We start from the raw sequence: 15,269 nt of genomic DNA, 5'->3' as shown, positions 1-15,269 counted from the left end.
GGCATCTGATAGCATGGATGCCAAAGGTGGATGGAGATATTCAAGAAGCCAAAATGAGAGCAGATCTCAGAGGGATTTGGTGCTGGAAAAGTTTAGAGATAGGGAGCACTGAGACTATGAAGGGATTTGAAAACAAGAATGATTATTTTAACATTGAAGTGGTCCTTAACAGGAGTTCATCATATCCATTGGAGTTTCATATTGTTATGGGGACAGATGGAGCATATCTATTGACTGTAGATTTGAATCCATTGATCATCGCTCCCATGTTCCACCCCAGATGCTGTTATAGACCATTTCACGGTTCCTTTGCTATTTCTGGGTGAAAACCATGGACCATCTCACCCAGTACCATCGTCATATGGACTGCAGCACTTCAAGCTGTGGGTTCACCATCCCCTTCTCAAGGCAACCAGAAGTAGGTATTAAAAATGACCTTGTCCGTGATGCCCACACTCTGGTACAAATTAAAATCATCGACAACCATGAGGGAGATCCCAGAGGATGGGAGAGTGGGCTAATATTGGGCTATTATTTAAGATACAGGCATGAGTCCTTCTTCAGGAACATTTCCTGAAGAAGGGCTCATGCCCGAAACGTCGATTCTCCTGCTCCTTGGATGCTGCCTGAACTGCTGCGCTTTTCCAGCAACACATTTTCAGCTCCAATCTCCAGCATCTGCCGTCCTCACTTTCTCCTATTATTTAAGATAGACTGCAAGGAAAAGCCAGGGAGCTGTAGACTGGTAAGCCTGATGTCAGTGGTGGGTAACTTGTTGGAGGGGATCCGGAAAGACAAGATTGACATGCATTTGGAAAAGCAAGGACTGACTAAGGACAGTCAGCATGGCTTTGTGCATGGGATATCATGTCTCACAAACTTAATTGATTTTTTTGAAGAGGTGATGAAGGAAATAGATAAAGTAGAGTGGCAGACATTGTTTACATGGACTTTAGCAAGACATTCGACAAGGTTCCACATGGTAGACTGGTTAGTAAGGTTAGATCACATCGGATCCAGAGAGAGACAACCATTACATACAAAATTGGTTTGACTATAGAACAGAGGATGGTGGTAAATGGTTGGTATTCAGATTGGAGACCTGTGCCTTACGGTGTGCCACAAGAATCGGTGCTGGGTCCACTGTTGTTAATCATTTATACAAATGATTTGGATGAGAATATAGGAGGCATAGTTAGTGAGTTTGCAGATGAGAACTAAGTTGTTAGTGTAGTGTCAGTGAAGTAGGCTATCTAAAATTACAACAGGAGTTTGTTCAGCTGGGCCAATGGGCCAATGAAAAGCAGATGGGGTTTAAATTGGATAAATGCGAGGTATTATGTTTTGGTAAGATAAACCAGGGCAGGACTTAGACAGTTAATGGTGGGTCCCTGGGTAGTGTTGTCAAACAGAGAGACCTAGGGGTACAGGTGCATAGTTCCCTGAAAGTGATGTCACAGGTATGCAGGGTGGTGAAGAAGGCTTTTAGCATGCTTGCCTTCATTGGTCAGAGCATTGAGCATTGGAGTTGGGATGTCATGTTGTGCCTACGTTTGGAATACTATCTACAGTTCTGGTCACCCTGCTGCAGGAAGGATATCATTAAACAGGAAAGGGTGCAGAAAAGATTTACAAGAATGTTGTCTAGACTGAGGGTTTGGGTTTGGGTGTGAGTTTGATTTATTGTTGTCACATGTACCAAGATACAGGTAAAAAGTGTTTTTGTTGTGTGTTATACAGGGATATTGTACCATACAAAATGTATCAGGATAGCAGAATACAGTGTTATAGCAACAGAGAAGGTGCAGAGAGAAAGATCAACATTAACACTTAAGAGGTTCATTTAAAAGTCTGATAGTAGTGGGGAAGAAGCTGTTCTTGAATCTGTTTGTACACATAATCAAATTTCTCTGACAGAAGAGGGTGGAAGAGAGTATACCGGGGTGGGAGGGGTCTGTGATGATGTTGGCTGCTTTCCTGAGGTAGTGGGAAGTGTTGATGAAGTCAGTGGATGGAAGGCTGGTTTGATGGGCTTCTAAGGAGAGGCTGGATATGCTGGGACATTTTCTTTTAGATTAGATTACTTACAGTGTGGAAACAGGCCCTTCGGCCCAACAAGTCCACACTGACCCGCCGAAGCGCAACCACCCAGACCCATTCCCCTACATTTACCCCTGCGCCTAACACTACGGGCAATTTAGCATGGCCAATTCACCTAACCTGCACATTTTGTTTGGACTGTGGGAGGAAACCGGAGCACCCGGAGGAAACCCACGCAGACACGGTGAGAATGTGCAAACTCCACACAGTCAGTCGCCTGAGGCAGGAATTGAACCCGGGTCTCTGGCGCTGTGAGGCAGTAGTGCTAACCACTGTGCCACCGTGCCACCCATGCAACATGTTTCCCTGCAACATAGGAGACTAAGGGGTGAGCTCATAGTTGTTTATAAAATCACGCAGGCCCTAGGTAAGGTGAATAACCAAGTTATTTTCCCCAGATTTAGGGAGTCCAAAACGAGAGGGCATAGGTTCAAGATGAGAGGGAAAAGATTTAAAAGGGACCTGAGAAGCAGGGGGTGGTTCGTGGTTGGAACAATCTGCCAGAGGAAGTGGTAGAGGCAAGTACAATTAAAACATTTAAAAGATGTTTGGACAGGTACATGGACAGGAAAGGTTTAGAGGGATATGGGCCAAACAAATGTAAATGGGACTGTTCAGGTTAGGAAACTTGGTCAGTATGGATGAGTTGGACCGAAGGGCCTGTTTCTGTACTGTATAACACTATGACGCTATAAAAAAGCTTTCTTCCATGATAAGTGAAGTCATAAACAGATCTATAATAAAAGTGATATTGATGAGAAATAGTCACACTGCAACCACAACTGAATACCAGTTAATGAGTATAATGCAGTGTAAATCTTCATGGTTTCTGGGTGGAATTCAGAATTTGGCAGATGATTTAATTGATTAGGTAAATAGCATTGTCATTAGTGTTTTATGTTCTCTATTTCCCTGATCCCTATCTCTCCCTCACTTTTTGATAGTTTGCATTTCTGTCAATGGGGTTTTTTTCTGTAGATTTGGTGATGGGGAGAAGAAACACTTTTCAGTCATGTGTAAGAACATTTTTGGATTAAAAACTGTTCTCAGTTTCTGAAATAACTCCACAGAAGCCAGTGTCCCATCACCAAGTCACCCTTTATTCACATATACACCTGACCAGCTAGTTCAGAGCCAGTCCCTGGAGTGAAGAAAATCCCTGAGACCCTTGCCAGGGCTCCCTGATTGGCCCAAGTTAATAGCGCCAATCAGGGAATCGCATACTCAATGAAATCCACTTGGTTAACCTTGTTCCAATCTCTACAGTTTCCCTACAATCAAGGAAAAGCATTGTCTTGAATTTCAGCATCTGTCTTGGATTCATTTAATGAGAGCTTAGCAGGAAGGAAAAGTGCGTCAAGATCTGAAGCTGGTGAAGTTATGGATGAGTCTTGGTGAGGCAGAGAGAAGGAGGGAACTTTATGATGTTTCAGGGTGGAAGCGACAACTGTTTTGGGTTAATGATTCTCAGTTTAATGTGTACTTTATTCATGTCAGTGCAGTTCCCAAACAAGACGCACCTCAGCCATTCCTCCAGCCAAGTTCTTTTAAGAGCACTCCCAATATCCATTGTTTAAACCTCAATGTTCAACAATTAAATAGAATTACGGAGGTAGTGACAAGAAAATGTTCTAAATTACTGCGCAGACTGAAATGCCTCCCAAGTCATTATTTTTTCGCAATTTTCTCCAATTTTCAATCTTGTCTTTTAAAAAGGACATCAAAGCAATGAGGTACAATTTCTGTGTGGGACTTTACACGATTTCCCATTGTTTTCTGTTGAGGTTACTGTGAACGACTTATATGTTTACCAAGTCAGTCCCAATGTCTTCATGTGTGATCCTTGGCAGTGAATGTTAATAGGGAACTTTCCCATGAGAAAAACAGCACTTATCATGATCTGAAAATTACACTGAGTTCTGTTATCATTTCCCCCTGCGATCTGTATAGAGGTTTTAAGCTGCTTCTTCCAAATGGGTAGGTGTCAAAATAGTAGCAAGAGGGGAAGGTGTACCTGACACATTTGCTCATCAACATTACTTGTTGTGTAGTTACATTCAACTATCTAGAGTATAAGACATAGGAGCAGAACTAGAGAATCAGCCTTCCCCTGCCACCGCAGGAACTGCAAAACCTGCGCCCACACCTCCTCCCTCACCTCCATCCAAGGCCCTAAAGGAGCCTTCCACATCCATCAAAGTTTTACCTGCACATCCACTAATATCATTTATTGTATCCGTTGCTTCCGATGCGGTCTCCTGTACATTGGGGAAACTGGACGCCTCCTAGCAGAGCACTTTAGGGAACACCTCCGGGACACCCGCACCAATCAACCACACCACCCTGTGGCCCAACATTTCAACTCCCCCTCCCACTCTGCCGAGGACATGGAGGTCCTGGGCCTCCTTCACCGCTGCTCCCTCACCACCAGACGCCTGGAGGAAGAACGCCTCATCTTCCGCCTCGGAACACTTCAACCCCAGGGTATCAACGTGGACTTCAACAGTTTCCTCATTTCCCCTTCCCCCATCTCACCCTAGTTCTAAACTTCCAGCTCAGCACTGTCCCCATGACTTGTCCTACCTGCCTATCTCCTTTTCCACCTATCCACTCCACCCTCCTCCCTGACCTATCACCTTCATCCCCTCCCCCACTCACCTATTGTACTCTATGCTACTTTCTCCCCACCCCCATCCTCCTCTAACTTATCTCTCCACGCTTCAGGCTCTCTGCCTTTATTCCTGATGAAGAGCTTTTGCCCGAAACGTCGATTTTACTGCTCCTCGGATGCTGCCTGAACTGCTGTGCTCTTCCAGCACCACTAATCCAGAATCTGGTTTCCAGCATCTGCAGTCATTGTTTTTAGCTATTCAGCCCATTGAGTCCGCTCTGCCATTTGATCATGGCTGATATGTTTCTCACTCCCATTCTACCTGTAACCCTTGAACACCTTGATACTCAAGAACTTATCTATCTTTGTCTTAAATACACTCAATGACTTGGCCCCCACAACGTTCTGTAGCAATGAGTTCCACAGAGTCACCACTCTCTGGCTGTAGAAATTCCTCTACATCTCACTTTTATAGGGTCTCCTCTTCACTCTGAAGCTGTGCCCTTGCATTCTAGTCTCTCCTACAAATGAAAACATCTCCATGTCCACTCCACTCCACTCAGGCCTCTTAGTATTCAGTGAGTTTCGATCAGATCCCTTTCGTCCTTCTAAAGTCCATCGAGTCCAACCGCTCCTCATAAGAAAAGTCCTTCACCTCCTGGGATCATTCTTGTAAACCTGGATTCCTCCAAGGCCAGCCCATCCTTTCTTAGGTATGGGGCCCAATACTGCTCTCAGTGCAGTCTGACCAGAACCTTATACAGCCCCAGCAGTTACACACCTACTCTTGTATTTTAGCCCTCTTGAAATGAATACTAACATTACATTTGTCTTCGTAACCACCATCTGAACTTACATGTTAACCCTCAGAGAATCCTGAACTAGGACACCACCCATCTTCAGACATGCCTGGTGCTGTTCCTGGCATGCGCCCCCTGCACTCTCCATTGAATCAGGGTTGATTCCCTGGCTTGATGGTAATGGTTGAGAGGGGGATATGCCAGGCCATGAGGTTAGATTGTGCGGGAGTACAATTCTGCTGCTGTCGATGGCCCATAGTGCCTCAAGGATGCCCAGTCTTGAGTTGTTTGAAGTCTGTCCCATTTAGCACAGTGATAGTGCCACACAACACGATGGAGGGTATTCTCAATGTGAAGGCAGGACTTTGTCTCCACAAAGATTGTGCAGTGTTCTCCCTTACTGATACTGTCATGGACAGATGCTGCTGGCAGATTGGTAAGGATGAGGTCAGGTATGTTTTTCCCTCTTGTTGGTTCCCTCACCACCTGCCACAGACCAAGTCGAGCAGTGATGTCCTTTAGGACGCAACCAGCTCAATCAGTAATTCTGCTGCCAAACTGCTCTTGGTGGTGGGACATTGAAATCCCCCACCCAGAGTAAACCTTGTGTCCTTGCCACCCTCAGTGCTTCCTCTAAGTGCTGCTCAACATGGAGGGGATACTGATTCATCAGCTGAGGGAGGGCAATATGTGATAATCAGCAGGAGGTTTCCTTGTCCATCTTTAATCTGAAGCCATGAGATTTCATGGGGTCCAGAGTCAATGTTGAGAACTCCCAGAGCAACTCTTTACTGTATACAACTGTGCTGCCACCTCTAATGGTCTGTCGTGCTGATGGGACAGAACATATCCAGGGACAGTGATGGTAGTGTCTGGGACATTCCCTGTAAGGTATGATTCCATGAGTATGACTATGTCAGACTGTTGTTCTGCCTCCTGAATTACCCCAGAAACTCCTGCCATCTTCCCTGCTCCACCATCTTCCCTGCTCGGCTCCCCTTCCAATCAACTCTGGCCAGCTCCTCCCTCATGTCTGTGTAGTTCCCTTTACTCCATTGTAACACTGTTACATCCGATTCCAGTTTCTCCCTCTCAACCTGCAGGGTGAATTCTATCATTTTATGGTCACTACCCCCCAGGGGGTTCCTTCACTTTAAGCTCCCAAATCGAGTCTGCCTCATTACACATCACCAAATCAGAATTGCCTGTTCCCTAGTGAGGTCAACCACAAGCTGCTCCAAAAAAAACCATGTTGTAGACATTCCACAAGTTCCTTTTCTTGAGATCCGCTACCAATCTGATTTTCCCAGTCCGCCTACCTATTGAAGTCCCCCGTGGTTATTGTAATGGTGCCCTTCTTGGACACTTAATTAAACTTACCACTTTGAACACGTTTTTTTATCATTTGTCCTTATTGCTCTTTCTGTGGATCAGTGACACTAATAGTTCCTGAAAGGCAAGATGTTGGTGCTGTTTAATCTCACCCTGACCCAGCAGTGCATCACAACTAAAGCAGTCAGACAGGAGATCAGTTCCTAGATTTCAGCTCATTCCTCTCCTCAGTGAACAGGAAATAACGCTGGATCAGCTGTGGTTCTATTGAATAGCAGAGCAGGTCAAACAGCCAAAGGGCATACTCTTTTTTTAAGATTGGATTAGAATCCCTGCAATATGGAAATAGGCCCTTTGGCCCAACTGACCCTCCAAAGAGTAATGCACACAGACCCATTCCCCTACCTTATATTTACCCTGACTAATGCACCGAACACTATGGACAATTCAGCAAGGCCAGTTCACCTGACCTGCACATCTTTTGGATTGTGGGAGGAAACCCACACAGACACAGGGAGAATGTGCAAGCTTTACACAAACGGTCGCCCGAGGTTGGAATCAAACCCAGGTGATGGCACTGTGAGGCAGCAGTGCTAACCACTGAGCCACTGTGCCACCCCTTGTTCCTACCTCCTCTGGTCTTATCCCAATGGAAGTGTTCAGTGCAATGTCCTCTGGCTTTCTGGGTTACTCTGTATGCAAGTGAATGTTGCATAAAGTTTTGGTTTGTATGTTGAAGGATGAACCTGATGATCAGCAAGTGGGGAATGTATGATACAAAAAGGGGTTAACATTTCATTGGGTGATTGGTTAGCTTGTTTGCATCACTTGAGTGGAAAAAAGTGCTCATTTTAAATTTCATATGAGTGTGGGAGCCACCGCATTACAAACATCACAGAATGGAATTTTAACCCCAAAAACCGCAGAGAAAGGGAGTGAGATATTTAACCCCCAGTAGTGAGGCAGGAATAAGAGCAGGAGTTTGACTTACTGTTATCAGGTTCATCATCATGGCTAGCCTTCTCTATCATCTTATCCCCATATCCCTTGATTAGCTTGGTGTCCAATATTCAATTGATCTCAGTCTTGAATGGACAGCAATGAGTGACTGTCACAAACCCCTGGGGCTGAGAATTCCAAAGAATCACAGCACTCTGGGTGAAGACATTTGTCCCCACCTCAGTTCTTAATGCTCCTCTTATTACCCTCTTAGCTAAGGTTGGAGTCTTGCATAGGAACTGGATCACTGTGAGTCCTTTTAGAGATTGGGTTAGATTCCTTGCTAACGTTTCAAAGCTGAATGCAAATGACAAACACTGTCTTCCTCGTAGAATAGACTATTCCTTTAGTTTAAGAAACATACCCCAAGAAGGACAAGGGCAGCAGACACATTGGGACACCACTATCGCCAAATCATTGTTGTCAATATCGATATATTCTTCACACAAAAGGTAGTTAGTGAACTAGAAACTCTCTCCTACAATAAGCTGAAGCTGGCCGACAATTGTAAATATCATAAAGAGGTTGTTGGTTTTTATGAGTAAGAGTATAAATGTTTACAGAACGAAGGCAGGTAGATAGGGTTAAGACACAGATTAGCTTGGACCTGATTGAGAAATGGTAAAGGCTCGGGGGGCCTGAGGCACATCCTCCTTGATTCCCACCAAATTGTGTCAGATTTCCAAGGATTGTGTTTGTTGCTTTGAGAAGCCAAGGTGAACGGACCAAGATATCCCAGCCCTCACAGCATGAGGTTCAAATGGATCAGAGAGGAACTGAGGTACAGCAAAAAAAAACAATGGAGGGACTGCAAAAGCTGTACATCATTGGAACAAGGGGTTAAAGCAAGTTCAGAAATCCACAGTTCTGGTGTTCTGGAAAAGAAAGTTAGAATAATTCTGACAAATCTTAAAATAGGCGAGCGGGTAAAATGTACACAAAGACTGATTTGTTGACTCGAAGGGGAGAATTAAATGTAGGAATTGAATGTTTAAATTACCTTGTTTTAGAGTTCATGATATACCATGAACACTGTAGTTGGTGAAGAAAACTGAAGTAATTGTGGAACTATGATAAGTGCCTGGCATTCCCATGGTAACAGATCATTGCATGAAGACCATGAACTGTGGTTTACCACATGTGGCAAACATCTTAATAGTGACATTTTGGGGGATTGTAATAGCAGCAGCAGCAGCCAAAGAACAGCAGAGAAGTTCTGGCCTGCACACAATGCTCAGTGTTGCCCCACACAGTGCAACACACTCTACATTGTTCCTTTGGTTTGTTCATGTGGTTGGTGACGTCCTCACAGCGTGCTATCAGCTTTCTGATTCTCCTGTACTTGTTCATGATTGCAGAATGGTGTAATGCACGGAGATTGCCTCAGTTGTACTTTGACAGACAGTGGGATAGCGGTCTTGTGGTTCAGTAGGTGGCGCCACTGCCTCTGAGCTAGAAGCTCTGAGCTTAAGTTCTCTCCAGAACTTCTGGGCTGGGGCAGCAGTTTTCCTGGGTCAATAATCAGCCTGCTGATCTGTCCAACTCTTCCAATCTATCCCCCAAAGAGGAGAAAGTATGTGCAATGATACGAAACAAAGAAACCAATAGCTTTCCGACTGCGAGCATCATCACTGATGTTGTCTCTGAGAAATTGCAATCCCATTGCCAAGGGATAATTGCAGTTTGTATCAAAGGGACAACACTTTGTTTTAAGGAAAATTGTGTCTCTTCATTCAGAAGGTAAGGTAGAGTAATGTGCCGGGGGAAGGAAAGCTTCCTGTAATATTAAAACAAGGTGGCATCCTGATGCACAATGTTCTCGAATGTAAGGGCTTAGTTAACCATTTTAGTCTTGGTCCTAAGTTTTAACTCTCTTCGGGTTCCTTAATATCCCAACACTGATTTTTTTTTAAAGAACACAAAGGAAAACAACAATTAGTAACTGAAACAGGCCATTCAGCCCCCCCCCCCCCCCCCCGCCTCAAGCTTTCTCTGTCACTTGGTCATATCTGATTGGGGTTTCTAGATGTTTAGCCCAACTTCACACTCCATTTGTGCAGCATATTTCCAGTCATTGTTGGTAAGGCAATGCTCTGTTCAAGCCAATGCCTGCACAATATCATTGGAGTGAATTTTCTGTCCAGGCTAAGTGTTGTTTCAGCAGGAACCCTGACCAATGAAGTGAGTGATGATGCAGGCACTCCTGGATCCATACAGCCTAGAACAGCAACACAATGAAGCAGCACGATGGCTCAGTGGTTAGCACTGCTATCTCACAACGCCAGGGATCCGGGTTCAATTCCAGCCTCGGGCGTCTGTCTGTGTGGAGTTTACATTCTTCTGCTAGGTGCTCCGGTTTCCTCCTACAATCCAAAGGTGCACAGGTTAGGTGGATTGGCCATGGTGTGTAGGTTAAGGGAATGGGTCTGGGCAGGATACTCTTCAGAGGTTGGTATGGACTGGTTGGGCCAAATGGCCTGTTTCCACACTGTGAGGATTCTATAATTCATACAGCACACTTATTTTCTGCTGTTCAGATTGATTGTTGCAAACCTGGAAGTGTCACTTATTGCTTGCATAGACATGATGGACTGAATGTCCTTCTTCTGTCGGCATTGCTGTATAATTCAATGATACATGCCCAGGAACAATCAGTTATCAAACCAAAGAGCATGGAGATGCTGATTCATAATGCCCTTTGTGTTGTCCAGCGGAATTCGAGCACTTCCCAGGGCAGTTCTGTCTCATGTAACAATGCCCACCACTTTCCTCCTTGAAGTTTTCAGATAATACCCAATCTCAACATCTTTTTGTGAGAGACTTCCAGATTGTGTGAAAGAAAATGGAGTACCCTAAGTAAGAAGTATTCTTTGAGGGGCCAAGTGGCCTGTACCTCTTAACTCTTGAGTTTGTATGTGATGCAGCACTCCCACATTCTCGTGTTTCAACTCAGTTTTCCAAATAATTGTTTTCTGCATCAAAACTCTTTCTGGGTATGTTTATCGATATAGGTCACAGGGTTACAGGATGGAGCAGACTTGAGGGGCTGAATAGCCTCATTCTGCTCCTATATCTTATGGTCTTATGGCCCTGTTCCTAATTCATATGCTTGTTTATAAAATCAGTGTTTTTTAGATATGTATGAGTATCTGGGTTGAATTATTATTACTTTACTCTGTTTCCACTACCCCTTCACCTTTTCTGTTTTTCCTCACTGCTGTTTTTCTTGCTTTCCTGCATATTTTGTTCATGAGTTGATTGATAAGACACTGCCAGTGTTGGTGCGTGTAGATAGGAGCAGACCCAAAAAAGCTTTCTAGTGCATTATAAATGTCACTTTTTTTCCCATTCTAATTGTTTATTTCTTACACATTGGAGGATTTAGACGAAAAAGACTCTTATTTATATGGCAGCTTAAACATGCTGAGTGCACTCACAGCCACTTTTACAGCCAATAACACACTTTTCAAACTTTGCTTCTGTTGCAGTTTAGAAACATGTGGCAGACAATTTGTGTATGGCAAGGAGATGGTGACCAGGCCATCTGCTAAGGCACAAAGAGAACTCCTTGACATCCAGATATTGTCTTAGAAACTCTTACATTCATCCACAAGACTTGGTAATTTCTAAGGCTGTCCCTCTGTAGATGATGACCCTGGTGTTGGAACACTAAAGGGCTAGTGTAGATTAATGTCAGAAGTCACATGACACCAGGTTATAGTCCAACAGGTTTATTTGAAATCACAAGCTTTCAGAGTGTAGACCCTTTGTCAGGTGAAAGAGCAGCGCTCCTTGTGATTTCAAATAAACCTGTTGGACTATAACCTGGTGTCATGTGATTTCTGACCTTGTCCACCCCAGTCCAACACCGGCACTTCCCCATCATGGCTTCCAGGGTAGATTAAATCATTGAGTTTCTGAGCACATTGTAAACTCTGAACCCTGAAGACTCAATTCAAGCATTCAAGATAATATTTCACATTAAAATTATGTGAAGGGTGACAGCAAAAAGCAGGAGATTGATGGCGGGTTAAAATGCTCAGAGAGCTAGTGCAGACATGATGGGCCAAATGGCCTTTCTCTGTACTGAAACAATTCTGTCTTTCTATAGAACCAAGGCTGACACTATCAGTACATATATTTCTGATCTTCTTTCTGTCGTGTATTTCAGTACTGAGGACTTTGGCTTCAAAACTGATGGTATTGGGATGGAATCATAGAATTCCATAGTGCACAAGGATGCCATTTGGTCCATTAAATCAGTGCTATCACTTTGACAGATTGAATCAATTAATTTATGCCTCTGTCCTTTTTCCATGGACCAGCAAACCTGTTTCCTTTACAAGACTTTATCCAATTCTCTTTCAAAAGTCAATATTTTTTTTATTACTTTTAGGTAAATTTAAACTGATAGATTCAAAGTGTTCTGGTGGGATTTGATCTCACCATTATCATCTCCAGGTCGCTGTCATCACCGCTACGCTATTTACGGTTTGCAGTTCTCATGTTAATGATATTCCTTGTTCCTTTTGAGTGTCTGATTCAATTCTTGTTTTCTCAGATGAACGCCACACCTATGTGAAAAAACAGAAGTACATCTTCAACATCAGCGCTATGGAAAAGGAAGGGTTGCTAGGAGCTGAGCTGCGGATCCTGCGGACAAGGCCAGCAGATCCGAGGCGGCAACGAGCGCCAGCAACTGTGTACAACCTCAGAATATCCAAGTGCCCCACAGACAGGCAGAAGCCAATTGTACTCGACTCTTGCTCTGTTGATATTTTGGACGCGCCCAAATGGGAAGTCTTTAACATTTGGAAACTCTTCAAAATGTACCGGAAGGAGCAGCCGTTGACTCAACTTTGCCTCGAACTGGAGGCCTTGGACAGAGGAAGAGCAGTGGATCTAAGAAGCTTGGGTTTTGGCAGAGCAGGGCGCCATATCAAAGAGAAAGCTCTGCTGCTGGTGTCAGGTAGGACCAAAAAACGGGACCTGTTCTTTAACGAAGTCAAGGCCAGATCGGGGCAGGATGACAAGACTGTTTATGAATTCCTGTTCAACCAGAGGAGGAAGAGAAGGGCTCCTCACACATCCCGCCAAGCAAAAGGCAAGAAGGCCAAGCCAAGGTGCACTAGAAGACCTCTCCATGTGAACTTCAAGGAGATGGGCTGGGATGACTGGATCATTGCTCCATTGGACTATGAAGCCTATCATTGTGAAGGGGTTTGTGACTTTCCTCTTCGGTCTCACTTAGAACCCACAAACCATGCCATTATTCAGACACTGATGAACTCCATGGACCCAGAGTCAACTCCACCCAGTTGCTGTGTACCCACAAAACTAAGTCCCATTAGTATTTTGTACATAGACTCTGCCAATAATGTGGTCTATAAACAGTATGAGGACATGGTAGTAGAGTCCTGTGGTTGCAGGTAGCATTGGACTGAATAATCAGACAATCAGAAATGGGTACTAATATGGGATTTGTGCCATATTGAGTATTGCAGGTCCAGTTGGTTTTCTGGTGGTGCCCTTGCAGTCAAGGCATCACTGACCTTCGATAATATGTCAAACATGAATATTCAATGGAGCAGAAAATAAATTGCAGTTAAAGCCAAGCAAAAATCAGATTTGGCTACAAATTAACTCAGTAACCACATTGGCTCTAAAATGTATCTCCTCTGAGTGGCACCTACCTTCACTATTGTGAGTTGGTGCCAAGAATCCAATTGGCAGCCCGTGTTACTGGGTACTTCACATGACCACCACAATCAACTCACTCATCACAGCCTGCTTAACTCAGACAGACCAGGGACAGTGCTGGGAGGAAGAGAGTGGAGTGAGTGGTGGGACAGAGACCAAGGGAGAGACAGAGAGATTAAATTGAGACATGGCTCCAGAAAGATTCTTCATTCTCACTGGGGCCAACTGTGATCTATTTTGATACACAGTGCTTAATGTTGCAAACTAGTTTATTTACTTCAAAGCAATCTCATTAAACATCTCCTCTTGATCATTGCAAACAAGGATGTTACCACAATGTCCTCTATACCACTGAACAAATAGCTAAAAATACCAATTTCTTACAACATGTTAACATCTTTTGGTTAAAGACCAACCTGAACGCACAATTCGCTCATGGCCCATTTGGGGTTGGAGGACACATATCATAGGAACATAGGAAATAGGAGCACACATAGGCCATTCAGCCCTTCAAGCCTGCTCCAATATTCAATACAATCATGGCTGACCATTCAATTCAATGCCCTCTTCCCTCTTTAGCCCCAGTACCTTTGATTGCTTTAGACCTAAGAACTATATGTAACTCTTTCTTGAAAATATTTAATCTATTATCCTCACATTCTGTGGCAGAGAATTCCAAAGGCTCACCAGTCTCTGTGTGAAGAAAGTTCTCATCTCAAGCCTACTCTGTATCCTTAGACTGTGAGCCCTGGTTCTGGACCCCCTGTCATTGGGAACATCATCTCATCCTGACTAGTCCTGCCAGAATTTTACAGATTTATGAGTTGCCCCTTTGCTAAATTCTCTGCTAAATTCCAGTGAATTTAGTCCTAACCTATCCAATCTCCCTTCATTCATCAGCCTATTAATGTTAGAGACCCGTCTACTAGTTGTCCACACTGACCATAAGAGAATATTTCCACAAATCCACATTGTAGATAGGAACTTGGCATGTTGCTATGAGCAATCCTCCTGAGGAAAGGAAATATTAAACCCGAAACAATTCTACTACTACTACTTGCACTCTCCAGTCCATGATTTTGCTTTTGTTGGTTGACGTTGAAACATGCTATCTGAGAAAGCTGAACAGGTAGCAATCAAGGCAGACTCAACATATGGTTCTATCAGATCTCCCAACTAATTATGCATTAACCAGCTGCTTTCTTGTAAAAGTGAACTGATAAATCACTAAACTTTCAAACTGGTGTCAGCAAATGAGCAATTTTATTTTAAGACAAGATGGTCCAGAGACTTGAATACTGAATAGATGGATTTCCATTCCCAGCTCTGTTAAAAATATTTTTTGAAGTTATCTTTCAAATAGGAGGCACGGTGTCTCAGTGCTTAGCATTGCTGCCTCACAGCACCAGGGTCCCAGGTTCGATTCCAGCCTTGGGTGACTGTGTGGAGGTTTCACATGCTCCCCGTGTCTGCGTGGGTTTCCTCCAGGTGCCCTGGTTTCCTCCTACAATCCAAAGATGTGCAGGCCAGGTGAATTGGCCATGCTAAATGGCCCATAGTGTTAGTTGCATTAGTCAGGAGTAAGTGTAAGGAAATGGGTTTGAGTGGGTTACTCTTTGGAGGGTTGGTGTGGACTGGCTGGGCTGAAGGACCGGTTTCCACACTGTAGGTAATCTAATCAATAAAGGAGGAGGAAACAGGCAGACCATACATCAATATCTCTGAAT

At 44.0% G+C, this 15,269-nt stretch overlaps 1 protein-coding gene across 1 annotated transcript in view; it reads left to right on the top strand.

The window, feature by feature from the left end:
- The window catches only part of gdf5 (growth differentiation factor 5), a 138,108-nt gene extending 123,322 nt beyond the window's left edge, over positions 1–14,786 (top strand). The window contains exon 3 of the mRNA XM_087994721.1: positions 12,404–14,786. Coding sequence (XP_087850847.1) covers positions 12,404–13,275 — 872 coding nt within the window. The 3' untranslated portion in view covers positions 13,276–14,786. The remainder of the gene's footprint in view (positions 1–12,403) is intronic.
- The last annotated feature ends 483 nt before the right edge of the window (positions 14,787–15,269 follow it).

The sequence above is a fragment of the Chiloscyllium plagiosum genome, unplaced genomic scaffold (genome assembly GCF_037043375.1).
Source record: "Chiloscyllium plagiosum isolate Xiang-an unplaced genomic scaffold, Cpla_swu_hap1 HiC_scaffold_15, whole genome shotgun sequence".
In the NCBI taxonomy this organism is placed as follows: Eukaryota; Metazoa; Chordata; class Chondrichthyes; order Orectolobiformes; family Hemiscylliidae; genus Chiloscyllium; species Chiloscyllium plagiosum.
Note: the sequence above shows the minus strand (reverse complement) of the source record. Positions and strands in the feature narration are given on the sequence as shown.